This window comes from Peromyscus maniculatus, chromosome 21 (assembly GCF_049852395.1).
Source record: "Peromyscus maniculatus bairdii isolate BWxNUB_F1_BW_parent chromosome 21, HU_Pman_BW_mat_3.1, whole genome shotgun sequence".
NCBI classification, from domain to species: Eukaryota; Metazoa; Chordata; class Mammalia; order Rodentia; family Cricetidae; genus Peromyscus; species Peromyscus maniculatus.
In genome coordinates, this window is record NC_134872.1 from 34,711,926 (window position 1) to 34,727,037 (window position 15,112).

At 41.1% G+C, this 15,112-nt stretch overlaps 1 protein-coding gene across 1 annotated transcript; it reads right to left on the reverse strand.

The window, feature by feature from the left end:
- Positions 1 to 661: 661 nt before the first annotated feature.
- Positions 662 to 1,592, reverse strand: LOC143269915 (eukaryotic translation initiation factor 5A-1-like). Its single transcript, XM_076557339.1, has one exon. The coding sequence runs from the start codon at positions 1,570 to 1,572 to the stop codon at positions 1,108 to 1,110; it is 465 nt and encodes a 154-aa protein (XP_076413454.1). The 5' UTR covers positions 1,573 to 1,592; the 3' UTR covers positions 662 to 1,107.
- Positions 1,593 to 15,112: the final 13,520 nt, after the last annotated feature.

Consider the following 15,112-nt stretch of genomic DNA (forward strand, 5'->3'; position numbering starts at 1 on the left):
TAATTGAATTTTGGAAGAATTATTTTGTAGTTTCATGGGCCTTTATCTACTGATTCTGGGGGTCAGATGACAGAGAGAAACCCTATTGAATGTGATGGAGGTCAGATAATCAACATATCCTTCCCTTGATAAAGATAGGGTACCACAGGCTCTAGTGCTCAGGAGCTGATAAACCTGTAGGCCTGTAACCTGTGGTACCCTACCTTTACCAAGGTCACTAAGCTCCCACTCATAACTTGGGAAGGATATGTTGATTATCTGACCTCCATCACATTTAGTAGAGTTTCTCTCTGTCATTTGACTTTCAGAACCAGTAGACAAAGCTAAATTTGTTGCATTTTAAGTCATCTTGTTTGCAGTATTGAATGTGACCACTTCAGGGAATTAAAACAGGTAATTAACCTAATTTGGGCTTAGTTCACTTACGCATGTTTATATCTTTTTTTTTGGGGGGGGGGGGCTTCATATTAAACTTGTAGTTTTATTCAGGTTTGATTTTTTAACAAATGTGTCAGGGAGAGAGCCGCAGGAAAGGATGAAGCCCATGGGGGCAAGGCCCTCCCAGATGCCTTAGGAGGGATCGTGTCTGCTTCCCCCCTCCCCTTCTCACCACCACTAAAGGGGCTTAGGGAAGAGACATAGGCAGGGAAGGAAGGGGGGCTGGTCCCCAGTCTGTACAAGTGGTGCTTGGGGGTGACAGACCACGGAGAACAGGGGACCAGACAAGGAGAGCGGGAGAAAGGGCACAAGACCATTTGCCAGAATCCACAGCTTTCTGATTCCAAATTGAATTAAAAAGAAAAAAAGGAGAGGTGGGGGACCTAAACCACAAGCAATACCCAATTCCCTTTCCCCCACCAGGGCTGTGAGGGAAGAGGCAGGTAGTAGCTTCACCAAGGCCATGGCTCCCTCATTCCTGGCCAAGGGAGCTAGGTGAAGGGCAGGGTCTCCCCGACAGTTTGAAGGGGTGAGGAAAGCCAACATAAAACGTCAAATAAATTGTATAGGAGTCCAGCCAAGGGCCCAGCCAGAGCGGAACCCAGCTGGGGGAGGGGCATCTGTAGGCTCAAGGATCGCTGCTGCCACCACTGCCACCTTGAGGGACAGTTATTTTGCCATGGCCTTGACTGCAACAGCTGCCTCCTCTGTCATGGCAGACAGCACCGTGATCAGGATCTCTTCTCTACAGTCATACTTCTGCTCAATCTCCTTGCCAAGGTCTCCCTCAGGCAGACCAAGGTCCTCTCGTACCTCCCCACTGTCCTGGAGCAGGGATAGGTACCCATCCTGGATGCCAATCAGCTGGAAATCATTCCTTTTAATGTTGGGGACATCCATATTATGAGTCGACGGGCAGATATCTTCATATTTCTTCCCAGTAAAAATGTCAATACCAACCAGGTGGACCTTGGCATGGCCATGCTTGCCAGTCTTCGAAGTAGACATCTCGACGATCTTACTCGGCTGGCCTTTGAGCACCACAAAACCATTCTTACGTAATGCTGAGCACTGCATTGGGAAGGTGGCTGAGGCCTCTGCATCTCCTGTCTCGAAGTCCAAATCATCTGCCATTTTAAGAGGCTTCGATTCCAACTCACCAGCTCCTCAGCCTGAAGAAGCCTGACTCGTGTTTATATCTTTAAATTTAATTTTTTTTTTTTTTTTTTTTTTTTGGTTTTTCGAGACAGGGTTTCTCTGCATAGCTTTGCGCCTTTCCTGGAGCTCACTTGGTAGCCCAGGCTGGCCTTGAACTCACAGAGATCCGCCTGGCTCTGCCTCCCGAGTGCTGGGATTAAAGGCGTGCGCCGCCGCCGCCGCCGCCGCCGCCGCCGCCGCCGCCGCCGCCGCCGCCGCCGCCGCCGCCGCCGCCGCCGCCGCCGCCGCCGCCACCACCACCCGGCATCTTTAAATTTAAATTTTAATTGCTATAAAAGAACTGAATTGGAATCTGATTTTTATCTAGTTTGAAAAACTTGATTGGATTTTTAATCCATTTACATTTAATATTATTACCAGTATATTTGAATTTATGCTTTATAAAATCAGCAGACAATAACATATCATTGTAATCACCACTATCTATAATTTTTTGTGAAGCAGCCAAGACTGATGAATGTATAGTGTTTACCCTGTATGTGCTATTTTTATTATCTCCCTTTGTATGTATTCCTTTGTACTGTTAATTCTTTATTAAAAGATAGCTTTACTGCTTTATATATTCTTTGCATTTTAGCTTTAGAATATATTATCCTAATAAATGTTACAGGTCCAATGTAATATATATTGTTTCATATACTTGTTTGTGAAATTACCCAAGGGAAAACATTTTCCATATACCATCTTTTACAATTGTGTAACTACCTTTACTAATGCTCTTGCCTTTTTCACATGAAATTGAATTATACTCTTGGGTTAGTTACTTTCATCATGGAGAGTTTTCTTTCAGTATTCCCTGCAATGCATGTTTGCTTGGAGTGTTGGTTAATTCTGTACCCAAAGCAAAAAAACCTCAAAGTAACAAATTAACAGGAAAAGCTATGTACTTTGGCCCACAGTTGTAGAAAACTCAGCTAAACACTCACTATGTGGCTCAACTGAATACTACATGGCTCACTAGAACAAGGGCAGGGAATGAGCAGTAAATGTATGGGGCCAAGGCAAGATAAGGCACCCAAACATACTTCGTTACCTATTTCCTCTAACCAGTCAGGAGGCTCTACCATTTCCTCATAGTCTATTCAAAATTTGAATCAATCAATGGATTAATCCATTCATTAAATCAAACTTTCCATAATGTAATGTTTTCACAGACACAACCAGAGGTGTGCTCCACTAATTCAGCCTTTGTCAATCTAATCAAGATTACAACCTAGATTAATCCTTAGCCAGTGGTCTCTACAAGCCATCTGCCCTACATTTGAGCTTGTTGACCTCATAGATCTACCACTGTGTCTTCTGCTTGCTTATGAAAATAACCTTGTTCACAAGTTCCTGTGGGGTTAACCCCTGAAATCTTTTAAATAAGGTTCTCTTCTTAATTCTTTTGCATGGAATCTGCATTACTTTAGCAATCTAGGATTAAGACAATTTGATCCCCAACATGCTAATACTTGGTTCAAAGTAATATTTCATGAATAGTGAAATTTCATACTTTATCAAAAAATATACATGCACACACACAGTTGTATGCTTCTAAACAATAATTTCTCGGGGTGGTGGGGGTGGTGGTGATAAATGGCAGTGTGATAATGCCTAACAAATATTCTGTTGTACTCATAGATTGGTGTCTAGGCCAATAGTCATCAGAGAGGTTTCATCCAACAACTGGTAGAAACAGATGCAGAGACCCACAGTAAAACATTAGACTGAAATCAGGGAATCCTGTTTAAGAGAGGGAGGAAGGATTATAGGAGCCAGAGGGGTCAAGAACTTCACAAGGAAACCCACAGATTGAACTAACTTCGGCTTGAAGGAGCTCACAGAAACCAAACCAATAACCAGGAATCCAATGTGGGACTGACCTAGGCCCTCTGCATATATGTGACAGTTATGGAACTTGGTCTTCTTGTGGGATGCCTAACAGTGGGAGTAGAGGCTGTCTCTGATTCTTTTTGCTGGCTTTGGGAACACTATTTCTCATACTGGGTGGGTTGCATTGCCCAGCCTTAACACAAAGCAAGGTGCTTCGTCTTACTACAACTTTATATGCCATGTTTTGTTGATATTCATGGGAGGCCTGGCCTTTTTAAAATAGAATTGGAGGAGGAGTAAAAGTGGGGGGAAAGGCAGAATGGAAGTTGGGGTGGGGTACTGGGAGAAGAGGAGGGAGGGAAAACTGTGGTCAGTTTGTACAAAAAACAAACACACAAGTAAATAAATAATGAACCACTCAAAACATTATTTGCCATGTGGAAAACTGAGATAAAAGTAATAGTTTCTATTTTAACTTAATTTTGAATACTGTTTAATTTGAGGAAACCAATATAATACAAACAGTAGCTCCATGATTGACCTCATCCATGCTGTAGTTACGATTATTATTGATTGCTGTGAGGAAACACCATGGCCAAAGCAATTCTGGAAGGAAAGAGTTTATTCAGCTTATTCTTCAGCATCACAGTTCATCATCATTGGAAGTCAGGACAGGAACTTAAACAGGGCAAGGCCATGGAGGGGTGCTACTTACTGGCTTGCTCCTCATGGTTTGCTCAGCTTAAATTTTTACAGAACCCAGGACCACCAGCCCAGGGGTGGCCCCACCCACAATGGGTTGGGCCCTCCCCCATCAATCCCAAATTAAGGAAATGCTCTACAGGCTTGCCTGCGCACCAATCTTATGGAGAATTTTCTTAAGTGAGGTTCTTTCCTCTCAGATGACTTTAGCTAGTGTTAAGTTGACATAAAACTAGCCAGCACAGTCAGCCTGTTGTCTTTTCTCTGTGCCATTGCTCTTATTCATTCTGTCTTCACATTTCACTCAAGGTACTGCTTCATCCATAGACCTAGTCTATAATTTGATATAAGCCAGAAGTGCCCAAGAAAAATATAATATAAATGACATTTATATTGAATAGTTTGCTTTGAGCTCCTCATTCAATGTGTGGAAAACTCAGTTAACATTGAAAAACAATAATGCTCCTTCACAACCAAGGTATATGCACTACATTTCTCTCTATTAGTACTTCTCAATACTCATGCTTTTCTTGTGTATCTCCTGTGACAATTTTCTACATTGCCATTATTATTATCATCATCATTATTTTAAGAATGTGTTTAATTATGTAACTACCATTTGCCGACTATATTTCATTCAGCTCTCTGATCTGTGACAGCTTGAATGTTATCTTCCCTATTCAGTGCTGTCTCCCTGATACCAAGCATACTACTGTTGCTCAAATGAATTTCACTGATTCAAATAGGGAAGCCCCAACAAAATGCGACTTCTCTAGCAAATGACAAGCATAGAATCACAAAATAATGAGTTTTGAAGTGCTAAAAGGATGAATTTTACACATTACATTTTCATTGATCATCAGTTAATTGCTTATTTTCTTTTAAATGGAGTTTAACTGAAACACTCAGTATTTATGCCATGTCCACAATCTAACTTGATTTGCCTCTACTATTGCCATTGTTCTTGGTTACCCATCCTACCTAGACATAACTAGACACTCCGGTGCTAAAGACACACAATACTCCTTGATTGCAAGACAGAGAAATGAAGCTAGAATTGACGTGTAAACTTCCTGCCTACTGGCTAGATATAGTGCTAGTAGGTATGACGCAGGTCCCTGGGGAAGATGGGGCATGCCAGTTGTACCCCCTTGGGACAATAGTGACAACTGTTATAGGAACAAGCAACTGATTTCCTAGTGAAGTTGAGGCCTTGTGCAGGTTAGTTTTACAAACTCAATACAAGCTAGAGTCGTCTCAGAAAAGGAATTTCAATTGAGAAAATGCCTCCATCAGATTTATTTGTAGGCAGGTTCATTGAGGGCATTTTTTTGAATGACAACTGATCTGGGAGGATCCAGCCCACAGTGGGCAGTGCCACCTCTAGATAAGTGGTCCTGGGTTGTGTACAAAAAGGAAGTTGAGCCAAGCCATGAGGAGAAAGCTAATGAGTAGCATTCCTCAATGGCCTCTGTTTCAATTTCTACTTCCAGGTTCCTGCCTTCACTTCTCTCAGAGATAGACTGTGATCACGACATGTCAGCCAAATAAACCTCCTCCTCCCCAAGTGGTTTTTGGTTAGTGTTTTTTTTTTTAAATCATAGCAATAAAGAAACAAACAAGGCCAAACCTACTCCGTAGGAGATACTATGTCTGGTACTTTATACCTGGTCAAAAGTCCATGGCTTGACTTGGGAAGTACTCGAGGAGAATCTATTACTTCTGTCCTGCTAAGTGGATATGTTGTCCAACAACCTTCTGGGTATTGTAAATGCATTCCATAGACTCCTGCTACTCCCAGATTTTGTCTATAGCAGTTTGTTTTGCAATGGATAGCACATACCTACCTGATCAAGCTGCTGAGAATAACTGATGGTGGAGTGTTCAAGCCCTTCTAGCTTCCTTAGCCTCAAGGCTCAGAAAATTGCTTAGTTATGGCTTCTACTGCTGTAAAAATACAACATGACGATAAGCAACCCGGGGAGGAAAGGGTTAATACATTTCATCTTACAGCTTGTAGTCCAGAATCCAGGGTAACCATAGCAGCACCTAGAGGCAGGAAGTGGTGTAGACACCACTGATGAGTGTTGCTTACTGCCTCGCTCCGCGTGGCTTTCTTATATCACTCAGAGCTAACATCCGAAGGGTGGCTTCACCCACTGTGAACTGGGTCCTTCCACATCAGTTTGTGATCAGGAGACTGAACCACAGGCTTATTTATAGACCCGTCTGGTGGGGACATTGTCTCAATTGAGGTTCATTCTCCTAAAATGACTCAAGCTTGGTAAAGTTAGCATAAATCACAATTGACCCTATCAAGTTGACATACAAATACATCACTGATAAGCCTTAACATCTCTTTTATTGTTCCTATGATGTCATTCATACCAATTTCACAATATAAAACATACTCCAAACTTTAAAAGTGCCATAGTTTTTTGTTTTTTCCAAGACAGGATTTCTCTGTGTAGTTTTGTTGCCTGTCCTGGATCTTGGCCTGGAACTAACAGAGATCTATCTGGCCCTGCCTCCCAAGTGCTGGGATTAAAGGCGTGGGCCACCACTGCCTGGCTACACCACCACCACCCAGCGCCATAGTCTTTAAAAATGCAAACTATAAAAGATCAGTCTTTTAAAATACCCAAAATCTTATAACATGAATCTTAAATGTTCTTATTAAATAAAACTCAGTGCCAGCTATTGGTGTAAATTCTGAAAGATCAGAGAAACAGAACAAGCCACATCCAACCTCACCTCACCAGCTTCTCAGTCAATCTTGTTTCCTCAAACTGGAAGCCTCTGAATCCTCATCCAAATGGATCTCAGCTGAACTGCTGGTAAAACCTAAAAGCTTAGAATGCTAGTTCCTGGTCCTCATGCCTTATAAGCCTTTCTGCTTCCTGCAATCATTTCCTGGGATTAAAGGTGTCTGTCTTTCCTAAGCAAGAAATGAGATCTCAAGTCTTGGAATTAAAGGTGTGTGTCACCATGCCTAGCTATTTCCAGTGTGGCCTCAAACTCACAGAGATCCAGATGGATCTCTGCCTCTGGAATGCTAGGATTAAAGGCATGTGCTACCACTGCCTAACCTCTATGTTTAATATAGTGGCTGTTCTGTTCTCTGACCCCCCCCCCAGATAAGTGTATTGGGGTGCATAATATATCAACCACAAACTCTCATAAAAATTACCCAAAGTCACTCTAAAACTACAGTCTCTCTAAAACTCTAAAATCTCTCAACTATGAGCTCCTGTAAAATCTAAAATAAGTTATGTATTTTCTTATTCCAAGAAAGAAGAACCAGGGCACAGTTAAAAATCAAATCAATGCAAAACCGAAATTCAACAGTATAAAAATTCCAGTGATTGACATCTCCGACTCACTTTTGATCTTCTCCAAATGTCTTGAACAGCCATCTCCAGCAGATGCAGCTTGTTTTGTAAGCTCAGGCTGGTTCCACTCCACAGCTCCTGCTGGTACCAGCATCTCCAATGCTCCAATGCTCAGGTCTCCACTGTAACTGGGCTGAACTTTTACCAATAGCCCCTTGCCAGGTTCTCTTCAGGTTATGTGACCCTAACACTTGGTTCCAAGGCTCAAATTCCTTCCGTGACTTCTTCAATCCTGGAGCTTCATTTGCAGCTGAGTGCCAATGGCCTCTCCCTATCTCTCTTCAAAGACTCCAGCCTGTTCACACAGTGCCAAATTTTGGCTGCTCCCTTTGCCTCCTCCATGCCTTCAAAACTAGTACCACCTGGGTGACTGCTACACTACCAAATTTGGCTTCCAGCATGAGACGCAACCTTGGCCTCCTGTGGATCACAGCTTCTGTGTGATGAACCTGAGGACATAGTCTTAGGTTTATGCTCCTGAATGCTGTTGGTCTCTTCTTAATCACAGATAATGTCTCAGTAACCAACATCAACTGTCCCAGTAAAGTAAAAGCTTTACTTTTGTGGTGCTAGTATCTACTTAATCATTGCTAATTCTCCAGCCCTAGATTAACTTAACCACAGATTCTTAATTCAAAATATCAAATGAGGGTCTTTGAGGGAATCTCAAACTTTGCGCAGGAACTTCATAAGCGATGCCTCGGTTGTCTGCCTCATTCTCACATTATTCTCCAGTTCTCATACCAGATCACCTGCCTTTGAACATTCAATGGCTTTTCTAGCCCCAAACTCTCATACAAACCTCCGTCAAACACATGGCCAAGTCTTCTACAGCAATGCCCCCACAATCTGGTATCAATTTCTGTCTTAGTTGGAGTGTCTATTTCTGTTACAAGTTCAACAGCATGTCTGTAAACAAGTTGGGGAGGAAAGGGTTTATTTCATCTTACACTTTTTAGTCCAGTATCCAGGAAAGTCAAGGCAGGAACTCAAGTTAGCAACCCAGATGCAGGAACTGATGCAGAGGCCATGGAGGAGTACTACTTACCGGCTTGCTCCTCCTGGCTTTCTCACCTTGCTTTCTTATAGTACCCAGGACCTACAGCACGGGAGTGGCATCATTAAGAGTGAGCTGGACCCTTTCACATCAATCAGCAAGTAAGAAAAGGCACCATAGACTTGCCCTCAGGCCAATCTTGTGGATGAATTTTCTCAATTGAGGGTTCCTCTTCTAAAAAGTCTTTAGAATGAGTTAAGTTGACATATGGCTAACCAACGCTGGGAACATCCCAGAAGAAGAGGGACAGCGAATGTAGGAGCCCGAGGATGGGTAATAGTGGTGTGACATGCTGTCTTCTAGACAGGACAGGGATATTGCACCCGTGAACTCACTGTAGCTATGATTATCTGCGTAGGATCAAGCCAACAAGATCAGTCAACACAACAGCAGGAGATACTAACTGGACTCAGTGTTTTTCCTTCCTGTTAGAAAAGTCGAGAACAGGGAGATAGGAGGAGGACTTATGGAAGACAGGTGTCTCAGGGAAGTGGGAGGGAAACCGGGGATTTGGAAGGACCAAGATACACTGGTAAACACATAAGACTTTGTCTAAAAGCATAGACAATAAGACACAGTGTTTAAATCAGAAGAGAAACAAATAAACTTATATACCTCTACATACACCTTTACAATATAATGAGATGATGACATTTGAGAGTGGCCCTGCAAACAGTCCCTGATCCAGAAGAGCACCTTCTAATAAGAGATAATAAGCAGAGATTGGGAGGATTGCCTCTGTGACTTTCTTCCTTTGCTCTTTCATCAGTGAGTTGGAATATGATGCTTGAAAAACCAGTGCAAGGCTGGGAGAGAGGAGGGCCAAACACAGCCTGATTTAGTCAGTCTGAACCTCATTCCAATTATAAATTCTGAATTGCTTCCTGTAAGTCCTGCCCTGTGTACTTATTTCCAGCAGCTTCGTGAACAACACAAGCAGAGTGGGAAGACATAAGCAGAGTAGAAATGCTTATTTGTCACTGGATTTGTAGGGTTCCGAAAAACTAATTTCTGTCAATAATGTCATTTGAAAACAGAAATATGTGAAGCCTGACCTATCTTTAAACTGATATTAGGTCATCATATTTTTGTTCTAATTCTCTTGAGAAAAGTGTTTGTGTGTGTGTGTGTGTGTGTGTGTGTGTGTGTGTGAGAGAGAGAGAGAGAGAGAGAGAGAGAGAGAGAGAGAGAGAGAGAGAGAGAGTTCTTATATAGTATCTGAATAAGTTTTTTTTATCAAGGAAAGATATTATCTTTATATTCTACACAGCTATCCTTCTTCCTACTTGGAACATGAAGGGATTTTAACTCTTTAAGATTTGCTTTCCCCACATTCAAGTTTAAATGTCACAAATTCTCAAATGTTTAAAAATATTACATATCAACATGTCAGTGAGTTTTAGTTGTTGTGCAGTTATCTATAGACAGGTAAATCCAATATGTACACAGTTATAAAAAACAGAGGTAAAAGTTTACATGTATATAAATACTATGGAAAGCACTTATGATTGAATTATTTGCATTGACATTCAAACCAATCCATTGTTTCTTGTTAATTTTGCCATGAGTTATCAAAAATTAAAAATGCTATTTAATGTCTATCAGTTTTACATTAAACCTTAAACCCCAAATTCTTAATGCTTTTTTTTTTCTTTATTGCCGTCTTAATAAGCAGAAAGAATACTTTCTCTTTGAAATATCAATTTTGAACAGAGAAGAGATATAGATTGTATCACATTGGAGCTGACCTGGGATTTCAGAATATCTTTTTGCTAAGTTGATATGCCAGAGTTTATGTTACTTATTTCCACACTATAGTTAGAAAGCCAGATGACAGTATCATTACAAGTTTGGATGTTTCATTTAAGCAAAATGATACCTTGATTTTTGCTCCTTGGAAATACTATGTTCAAGTATGTGAAATCCCTGCCACAGGCAATATTTTTTTTTCCTTTATCTCTCATTTTAAATGACTACTCTAAATGATTCTTCTTACAGAAAGTTTGTAACATGGCCATCAACTGCATGACACTGTCTTGGGTTCATTTCTAAAATAGTTCTACCCACAGTGCAGAACAGCACAGATAGGATTTCCTGCAGGAGACTTAGAATCTCTGTTGAGCACATAAATTTCTGTGGAATACTGTTTGGACTGAGCAATGTCAGCACAAATACCATGATGAACAAAACCACAGCACTTCTTTTCTATTCTCTTTTCTTTTACTTTATTATTTTAATTTTTGGTCATCACTTATTTTTAAAAAATGGAGATGAAGCAGCCAAGCATATTGAATATGTATCAGTGGTGGAGTTTTGAATCTCATTATTTGAAATAAGCCTTTTGCTAGCTTCCCCCCCCCCCTCAATCATCAAGAGGAATTTTATGTCCTTCTTCTTCTGCTGGCCAGATCAAACAGTGTTTTTCTGTATCAATGAAGTCTGTTTCGAGGGCTCATTGCCAAAAGAATAATTTACCACAAACAAAATAAACAAGACAGAAGAAGGGATATCAAATATTGGCAGACAAGTGGAGGGTTTGGGGAAGATGAGCACATTCTCTCCCCAACACAACCGAAGCAGCTTCTGCCAAAGCTAACCACAGCAAGGACTCTGGGGCTTTGCAACATGTGCAAAGCAGGGACGTTCTCACAAAACCTTACAAACAGATCTACATACGTTCATGTGCACACACTAAAAGTTAAAAAAGAACTTAGCCTATGCCAGAATGATAAAAATTTCCCAGCTGCAAGATGAGATTTTTTCCTTTTTCTCCTTCTGCAGAAGAAGAAAAGATACTAAAACTTTCCCTTACAGACTCCACATCAGCTACAGAGGCTGTCACTCTGTTGTGAGAACAGCAAATTGAAGTCTATAAGCTGCTTCTGAAAAAAATGTTCCAAGGACTAACGTGATTGATCAATTTAAGAGTCAATAAGAAAGGCAACTTAATCTCTCCTGTCTGCTTTTGTGAGCCTTTATGTAGATAGAGATCAATGCTTGGAGGCCCAAACAGGTAGAAGATGTTGCCAAAGCAGTGACAGTTGCCTGCAAATATCCAAAGAGATGCCAGAGAAAGTAACCAAAACAAGAAAGAATGGATTATAGGATGATTGGAATAAAAGGATGTAATCTTGGATGTTTGACACTACACAGAGCAAGTTTCAGTCCAAGATAAAGAGAGGTCAAAAATGTAGTGAGAGAAGCAGCTCAAAAAAGAAATGAGAGAAAGCAGATGTGAGACAAGGAGATAAAACTATGGCCTTGTGAGAATCTTCTTTATTCCAAAATTGTGGAGAAGGACGAACCCCAGGATGGAGGATTAGAAGAGAAATAAGAACAGCATGTACTGGGTAAGGGAAGGCATGAAAATCCAAAGCTAGACAGAAACTAGCTGGAGTGTAATCCTCAGTTGGTATTGCCAAGAAATTTAATCAGAGAAGAAGAGGAGCAGAGAGACACTTAGAGAATGGAATCTGAGGAGTCCTGTGGCTCTCGCTGGTCTCCTTGGGAGAAGATCTAGGAAGCTAATGAGGTGTGGGCAGTGTAATTGAGAAGGGAACAGGAGGGAACTGAAATACGTGAATAACCAACACAGAGTTAAGAGACCATTTGACAATTATTTTGTAGTAACTGGCTGGTGATAATTGGAGCTGGGAAGAAAATGGGATGCTATGGCTATGTGTAGACTCCAAGCAAAGAAACACAGACAGTGCCCAAACTATCACAGCAGAAATGTCACACTGCAGTTCTAGACTTAAATATCCTATTGAGGTTCTTGTTTTCAATAAGTTGCTTACTGTTTTAATAACTGACCACTTTTTTTTCCCTGCCTTTAAATAGAAGTCTGGGAGTTAGGCCTTATAGATGAAACACTATATTCCTTTTTTATCTGTGTGAATGAGTTCACACTTGCTCATATATGCACATGTACACACATGTGTGTCCACACATACATCCACACTCAAATCAAGGCAATCTCCACTTTGTATTGTTCAGTTTGCACTTTGGGAATAAAACAAACCTCTCTTCCAGAAAGGTACAATCTAGAAATGGAAAAGCTCGGTGCTTTTAAGACAGCCTATCAAGTTGGCAATTGCTCTCCTAGTAATGGAAGCAGTAATGAGGAAAGAGGAGGGAAGCATTCATTTAGCTTGGGCAGGAAATCCCATGCTGTCCCAGTTAATGAAAGTATCTGTTTCAAAGAAGGGCAGTTCTATATCATATCTCCATTATCACTTTAACGAGGTTGGGTGGCTGCAGCAGTACAACCAGCCATGGAGCTGTCTTTACCCCCAAACACTTTTGTGTGGGTTTTTTCTCTTACCACTCAGGTCTCTAGCCCTCCCAGTGCCAACTGTGTGTTCTACAATCTGTTTGGTGCAGACACTGACCTGCACTTGCTCCAGTTCCCACACACTGGCTTGGCTTAGACTCAAAGTACAAGTGTAAAAGTCCATTATCTCTCTGGACTGGGTATGAAGCCAGGAGTTCCCATAGTTTTCTCAGTTATCTAGGACAGTTCAAAGGTCCCAGGAAAGCTCTCTATTTAGTATCTGTCACCTGTTTACTATGAAAGATTCAACCCATGAGCAGTTGGGAAGGGACTCAGAGAGGCCCAGAAATTCCTTTGGACACAGGACCCTCTTGGGTATAGTCACCAACCTAGAAGTTCTCCAAGATCACTGGATATCTGCTTCCCTATGAGGTTTCAGCATGTCGATATGATCCGTCACCACAGATTCCTGCTCCTTTGAGGTTGGTGGTAGAGATTACACCCTGCAATTGGTTTCCCCTGAGCTGTCTATGGGCTGGCCAATAACCATTTCATTAGCATAAAGGCATAAAGTCAAGTACAGTCAAATGAGTCTTATTATGAAGAAAGTGAGATTCATTGAAGCTCTCTTTGTCTCCCTCCCTCTCCCTTCCTCCCTGCCTCACCCTCTTTCTGTCTTGGAAATGCAGGCTTTTTAGAATCCTCATGTCAACACTAGTGCAATGGCGGTCCCAGATCTTAATGTCACATTGTCATTGCCACTCTAGAATACTCTCCATCTTCCCTTGTTTGGCAATTCTTCTCCTTCCCCCAGGAGTAAGTTCCTTTATTAAAGTCAACATCATTCCTCCACCTGAGTGTCCCAATGTTTTCTATATAGAGTGGAGGACCCATCAACTCTCTCTTTATAATCTCCTATAATGTGCTTCTTTTGGATCTGTGGTTTCAAATCAAGACATGGGTTAGCAGGAACATCAGGAAACAATACATTTCCCCCTAAAATGCTTCCTATTTCTATGTGGATCATAAAGTTCTTCCATTAATGCACCTTAGATTGAGGAGTGACTCTGTAGTAAGACTTTCTCAACTGCCTGATTCTATTTCACTGAACGGCACTATATGGCAGTGTGTACTGACTTAGGTACAGACCACCTTGGAGAAAACTGAATAACAAGTATTGGATTAAATGTAGAATTTCCTCTGGGGTGTTTACCCCTATATGTAAGGCTCTTTATTTTGTGACTCTTGGAAAATGGTTCAGGTTGAAGTCACATTTTCTGTTTACTTTGATTATTGAGATGCCTTCAAGCTAAACATTATAGCTTGTGAATTATTCTTTGGATTCCCCAGGACAGAGTTTTATTTAGCAGGTGAAACTCACCTCTAAAGTGGCATTTTGGATAAATTGCTACTTATAATTGCATTTAATTTAGATGTAAGTATCCAAGAAGATAAACACAGTGCAAGGTGGTATGTTCAAAAAGGTTGTTGTGCAATTAGGCAGTGGGTTTGATATTAGCAGCAGTTTTAAGTGGATTAATGTGAATTTCCACAAAGAAAACCCTTTGATGTTATACCGTATAAACCCACTGTACATCTATTGTTAAAACTCTAACCATGAACTGATAGCCATTTCCAATGCTTCTCAGTGAATTCCCAAATGCTCAGCATGCATTCTACCCCATGCCTGTCATGTGTCCCAGATCTGTAATAAATCCTACGATATGGAGACCTATCAATCATTAAAAAAATAACTTTACGTGAGACTACTCAGTTTTTCCTTGTGTATGATGGCTTCACATTATACACAGGATAATTTTTAAGAAAAAAACAAAACAATATTTTCTTTGTAAAAATAGCATATTTGTGACATAATCAGATTCCCCTTTAAAAAATGTGTCCATACATAGTATTAGCTATTTGAAAGTAAAGTGGAAGAGATTTGCCAGTAGGAAAAGAGCAGAGGAAGATGTACCACCACCAGCTTGGGTTTGTCTGCCTGATTTCTGTCTACTGGGTGGGTGTGTCCAGTAGACAGGCAAGTCAAATCCTAACTTTCAGCTTCTCCCTGTCTCATTCTGAGCTGGGACAGGCCGCTTCATCCCTCTGCAACTTGGTCTCCTCATTTATACATGGAATGATGATTATTGCCCCCACCTACCAGATGGATTTGATGGGAGAATCAGCTGAGGACATCCTTGTAAAAGTGTTTCAGAA